Raw genomic sequence first — 6255 nt, forward strand, 5'->3', positions numbered from 1 at the left:
AGTATATCTCCAAGATTACTTTCCTCCCTTTTTACCCTCTTATAAAGTACCCGTTTAACGCAATTTTTCGTTTTAATTAGTTTTGCCATCCATTTCCTATTCTCACCCCAGCCCATGTTGTATAAACTGAATTTGAGCCGACTTGATCTCACTGATGAGGCCCATGCACAGGTCTTCAACTGATGCTTCGTGATAACGATCTAGGTCTTCTGACCCAAACCTGGTGGTGACCTGACACTCAAAACTCAGGATCCTCGTCCATAATGTTCTTTCTCTTCCTGCCCCTGGAGACCAGTTTTGACCTGACATCCCTCACAGTTGTCTGTTCTACACTTGGACAGACGCTAATTATTAACCTTATGTTTTGCTTTCAGTTTTAAATGAAATCTAAATTCCTTTACCTAATATCCCTCAGATTTCGTTTTCACCAACCGTCACCACAATTGCACAGCACTACGTCTAGGACATTATTACTTCTTTTTGGGTTAACTGAAAAGTATTTTAGAAGATTATCTTTCACTTCCTCCATGAAATGTTCTCATTGAAGGTCACCCACAAGATAAAGCCAATCAATATTACTGTAATTGAAGTCATCCACTGGACATACATTATCATAATTGGATCCACGGCTTATTTCTTGAAATAAAGCGGAAGAGACGTTTATGTAGCATTTGGAGGCCGGCAGACCACACCTAAAATTAGCCCAGTTGTCTTGAGGGCCAGTGGTGGGCGACGCCATCATAATTATGGTGATGCAGGCGGGAGTTTTAGGGGGACGCCTTATTTTCCTCGCTTGTATTCCTGCCGCGTGCCAGGGTAGGATTAATGGATGGCATGTCGGTGATATTCCTGACCAAGACTTTCCCTGCCCGCAGAGAGGAGGGTCTCAGGTGGAGGTTCCCCGCGGACGACAGGACGCAGGCCATGGCGGCGAGTGTGGAGCACGGCGTGTGTCAGAGCACCATCCTCACCTTTAACTCCAAGGCGCCCATCACCCCTGGCCTGATGGAGGAGGCGCTCCTCCACCTCTACGGGTAGGTGCAGCGTGGGGGCAGAGGCCTACACTCTGAACAGGCACAGAGTATAAAGCACTAATGGATCAGTTGTGATTCATATGGAGCAGGTACGGTGTTCAAACATGACCATATGTGCAGTTTCTTTCTCACGTTCATTTTCTTCCAACAGCAAGGTCGAGTCACTTAGGCTTTGTTTCCGGCTGCGGGACGGGCAGCTGTGGGTCGCTGACATGCCGCAACCTAAATTAGATTTTCAGGTACAGTACTGTTAGAGATGCGTGGCTGCACAGTGGCATAATTCCATGTTCCTTGCAATCTGTCACCACACATCGACGCTTTTGTCCTTCAGGTGGCGAGCAACACGGACTTGGTGCAGGAACACTCGGACCTGCACAAAGTACCATTTGACCTCCATAATGGGCCGCTGTGGAATGCTCGCCTCATGCCATGCCCTCCAGACGCTCCCTGTCATCTCCCCGAAGTGAAGGCAGCATATCCTCATCAGTGCCACCTCTTAATGTCCGTCCACCACGCTGCGAACGATGGCATCGTCGTGCTACTAATGGCGGAGTTACTTTTCCACATCCTCGAAAGACTCCTGGAGGGATCGCCCGTGGACACCAAGCCGGTCGGGGAGCTCCGTGACGGCGTGAGGGCAAGAGAGGAAGAAAACAAGATTAGGGTAGAACTGGAAAGTAATACCGATAGGCTTCTTTCGGCCCTCAGAAATTATTCCATGAGCAAGCGTCTTCCTTTACTCATGGAAACTTTTGGCCTCCGGCAGGTAGAAAATCCTGAGACTTTATATTTCCCAACAGAGGTGATTGATATGCAAGTACTGGAGAAGATCAGCAAGAAATGTCGTTCCATAGGAGCATCTCTCAACTCTGGTTTGGCTGCCGTCTTTAATATGGCCATGGTGGAGCTCGCACGTGAGCATGGCATAAAAAGGGACGTCTACAACATATCATGCAAACACCCCGTCGATTCCCGCCGCCTAATAAAAGACTGCAAGAATATCGTGCTTGGCTTCCACGCCATCCCCTTCACGCAGTGCACCCCTACACCCCATGACGTGAGGAAACACTTCTGGCAGTACGTGAAATTCCTGGACACAGAATTGCGTGATAAGCTAAAGAGGAACTACATGTGTGAGGAGAGGGTGCTGGACGCCATCATGAGGCCGGAGGGACACTCATACGAGGCACAGTATACCACCAAACATCTTCCAGACTGTGATCACAATTTCTCGAATATGTATGCTCCAAATGCACCTCATACGGGAATTGGCAAGAACATTCAAATAACTATGGCAAGAAACTACATGAGCTTCCACAATGAAGCGTATCAGTTCGGGCAGGCACTGGCCGCCTTCCGTGGCCAGGCTCGTCTGCAGCCGTGCTACTCCACGGCGGCCTACACGGCGGAGCAGGTGCAGAAGCTACACGAAAAGAACATTGCCTCGCTCCATGACGTCGCCAGGACAGTAGACTAAAGCTGCATTCTTGAGCACTACGAGACTGAGACTGCTTGTACTTTGACACGAAAACGGGGACCAGATTATTCATGGCAGGTTAGCTGGTTTAATGCTGGTTGTCTGCTAGACAATTTGACGCTGCATTGTAGTGCATTGTAATGCTGACTATTGAATTGTTATTTCTAATGTTGACTATTGAATTGTTATTTCTAATGTTGACTGTCGAATTGTTATTTCTAATGTTGACTATCGAATTGTTTTTTCAATTTGAACATATCTAGCATAGGAAATCATGACGCAAGAAGTTTTTTTCCCTACATGCATGTTAACGTGGAGAGGAACCTTGTAGGCTATTAGTTTAAGTGACGCAGACTCAACAGAGAGTCTTCAGTGTATACATGACCCAGTGTTCTGACGGAGGGTGCACAACGCACGCTAATGTAAGGAGGGCGAATGGCAGGCTGCAGGCTCTTACTGTTGTTTGTAATAAAATGGAGCCAAGACCAAATCATTCCCACAAAGCTATCTTTGAAACATGCATTTCTGGACAGAGTTGAATTTATGTTAGCCTAAAACTTATCATGACTGCATTATACACACGCCACACAACGCAAGGTGCCATTTTGAACACTGCTATACCCAGTACCCACGGTAAGTACAGACCATCATCATCTTCAGCCATTGCCACTCTTCTGTACGACAAAGGCCTTTCCCAGTGTTTTCCACCTCTATTTGATGTGAGCGTACTCAACCCTAGTCCCGGAAATGCTCTAATTAAATTTCTCAACCTTGTCCTCTGCCTGTTGTTGCTTCTCCACATATTTCTAGGCTGCCACTCTTACTTTGGGTGTCCATCTTTTATTAGTTCCACGTTTGACATAGCCTGCCCAAGTCCATTTCTTTATTTTAGTTGTAGTCCAAGCCATGCTGCTCCTTGCCTTTCTTCCCATTCCACTTTATGAGCTTCTTAGCTTTCTCTCTAAATAATCTATGAGGCGCCAAGTTTCTGAACCGCATGTTAGAACTCAAGATGCATTGATTGCACATCTTTTTCTATAGGGAAAGTGGCAAGTTGCTGAGCAGTGCTGCTAAGCGGCCCCATCATGGGGCCGCTTAGCGCCCCCATGTGAAAGGGGTCTTAAAATGAAAGTGTTTCTGGTGAGCAGAAGAATAGATTTGGGTCGACTCCGGGCAGAAACGTATAGAGATCATGATTAGCAGAAGTCTGAAGTCTCAGGTACCTTTTGTGAGCTGCCTCTCTATCTTTATAGCACGAAAACAAGCGTGACTGAACCAAGGCCTTTTAGCATGAGGAGTAGAGAAAGTACGTGGGTGCGCTGGACACACTCAAAGGGGTCTCTGTCCTGGAAGCAATAATCATTCCAAGGGAAAATGGAAAAGTACAACCAGACAGGTCATCTCACCGAGCTGAAGCATAATGATAGAAGCACCTTCTGTGGGTCCAGAGGCTGTACTGGAGCGACAGGACAGAATGCTGATATAAGGGTGTGATCGGAGGAGTCCATCGGAGAGAATAATTTAACAGAATAAGCTGAAGGGTTAGAGGTTAGGAAGAGGTCTAGAGTCTTCTCTAGACTGTTGAATATGCCCCCAAGGTGGTCAGGGATGTGTGTAGGGTGCCGAACCAGATGCTCTGAATCACTGAGGAGAGGAATGTTGTAGGCTTGTTCACCAGGCTGGTCAGAGAAAGAGGAGGAAAGCCAAAGCTGGTGGTGAAAATTGCAATCTCCTATTTTTATTTTTCAGGTTCGAGGGCGCACACAGGAGGGGCCGGGGGTCTATAGCGTCCTCTCGCTGCATGCGATAACGCGGCGCTCTATCATTTGGGGACGCGGTGGCTGAGTGGTTAGCGTGCAGGCCCCGCATTTACTGCGTTCTGGACGATGCGGGTTTCAATCCGCCGGTACCACCTGGGATTTTTCAGTCACCGCCAAGTGGCCAAGACTACCCACATGCTGTCCTGAAGACCACCCATCAACCCGGACTCTAGAGGAGCCGTCCAAGCAAATCAAGAATGAGCTCTGGAGGACAGCATGAAACAAGATAACATGGCACCACTATAATCACTTGCCTGCGCCATGACGGGCTTGAGCCGACCAACAGACCCCTAAAGAAAGCCTACTGGAGCTATAGGCTAGCATATAATATATATATATATATATATATATATATATATATATATATATATATATATATATATATATATATATATATATATTTTTTTTTTTTACATCGCGGCCTATAGCGCCGGTAGGCTTTTTCCCGGTGGATCCTGATGGTCTGCCCAAGGCTTCTTCCCGGTGGGGTCTGATGGTCGGCCCAAGGCTTCTTCCCGGTGGGACCTGATGGTCGGCCCAAGGCTTCTTCCCGGTGGGGTCTGATGGTCGGCCCAAGGCTTCTTCCCGGTGGGACCTGATGGTCGGCCCAGCCCGTTCTGGCGCAGGCGAGTGTTTATAGTGGCTCATGCTGCCCTCCCGGAGCTCATCTTTAATCCTAGAATCTAGAGTCCGGGTTGACAGGTGGTCTTCTGGACAGCATGTGGGTAGTTTTAAGCCACTCGGCGGCGGCTGAAAAAAAAAGAAAAAAAAAAAAAATATATATATATATATATATATATATATATATATATATATATATATATATATATATATATATATATATATATATATATATATATATATATATATATATATATATATATATATATATATATATATATATATATATATATATATATATATATATATATATATATATATATATATATATATATATATATATATATATATATATATATATTACTTGCACGAGACAAAAGCCCCATTCCTGCCCAGCAGTATTCAATATTCAGTTACGAGTCACGTGCGCACACTCGCCTCCTTTACACTTCTACGTATCAAGAATATTTTTTTTAACAATACACTTATACTCTTACCAAACTGTCCTCATAGTGAACTTACCAAGACTTTTCTAGCAAGAGGATTATGAGTGCTTCAAGCCTTAAGCGAGCCAGATGTGACCACCCATCTCTACCGGTGTTAAAACACCAAATGCAGCTGTCAATGTGGTATCTCACGGCATGATGACTTTATCTTTCAGGTGTGGAGAAGCCAAAGGAAGGGCGGGGGTCTGTAGTGTCCGCTGAATGCGAAAACGCGGCGCTGTTTCTTGTACCAGTGTTTTTCCTAAGAGTAAAAAGAAGCACTTTCACTTGTAAAGGGCATAGGTCCCGTTCCTTCCTATCAGTCTTCAGTGACAGCGTTACAAGTCTAGCGTTACCGGAGCTGTAGCTGTTGGGAATTTGATGATGATGATGATGTACGAAGTGGAACAGCTGGAAACTCGATGAGGCGGGATATTGCCGCCTCAAGCAAATAACTGTTGGCCATGGACTTGAGTTTCATCGACGACTAAGCTCAGCACACTCCCTTCAAAATGTAGTTTTACTGCAAGCCACTCTTTGTGTGTGTCTGCAGGTCCGCTCCTGCGATGGGAAAGACCTCAATCTTCGTTTTTTTTTTTGGTGGAAACTGCGAGGAGGCAACATGCTTTCCATCGGCTCTGCTGCCGCTGCTCCAGAGAGGCGTGCAAGGAGAATGCCGCTCGTCGGTGAAGGAAGGCCGGCGAGGCATGTGATGCTGCGTGCGGCCACTGCGTTGGCCTGCATGCATGTGTCTGGCGGTGGCGTGGTGCAGGCCGCAGATTAACGCCACTCCTAAACCACAACCATCAGTAATTATG

General features: G+C 46.3%; 1 protein-coding gene across 2 annotated transcripts in view; it reads left to right on the forward strand.

The window, feature by feature from the left end:
• LOC127000511 (uncharacterized) overlaps positions 1-3285 on the forward strand; it is a 6194-nt gene extending 2909 nt beyond the window's left edge. For both annotated transcript variants that reach the window (XM_050864245.1, XM_050864244.1), the window contains exons 3-5: positions 876-1034; positions 1186-1273; positions 1366-3285. In XM_050864245.1, coding sequence (XP_050720202.1) covers positions 876-1034; positions 1186-1273; positions 1366-2511 — 1393 coding nt within the window. In that variant the 3' untranslated portion in view covers positions 2512-3285. The remainder of the gene's footprint in view (positions 1-875; positions 1035-1185; positions 1274-1365) is intronic.
• The last annotated feature ends 2970 nt before the right edge of the window (positions 3286-6255 follow it).

This window comes from Eriocheir sinensis, chromosome 19, assembly GCF_024679095.1.
Source record: "Eriocheir sinensis breed Jianghai 21 chromosome 19, ASM2467909v1, whole genome shotgun sequence".
Classification (NCBI taxonomy): Eukaryota; Metazoa; Arthropoda; class Malacostraca; order Decapoda; family Varunidae; genus Eriocheir; species Eriocheir sinensis.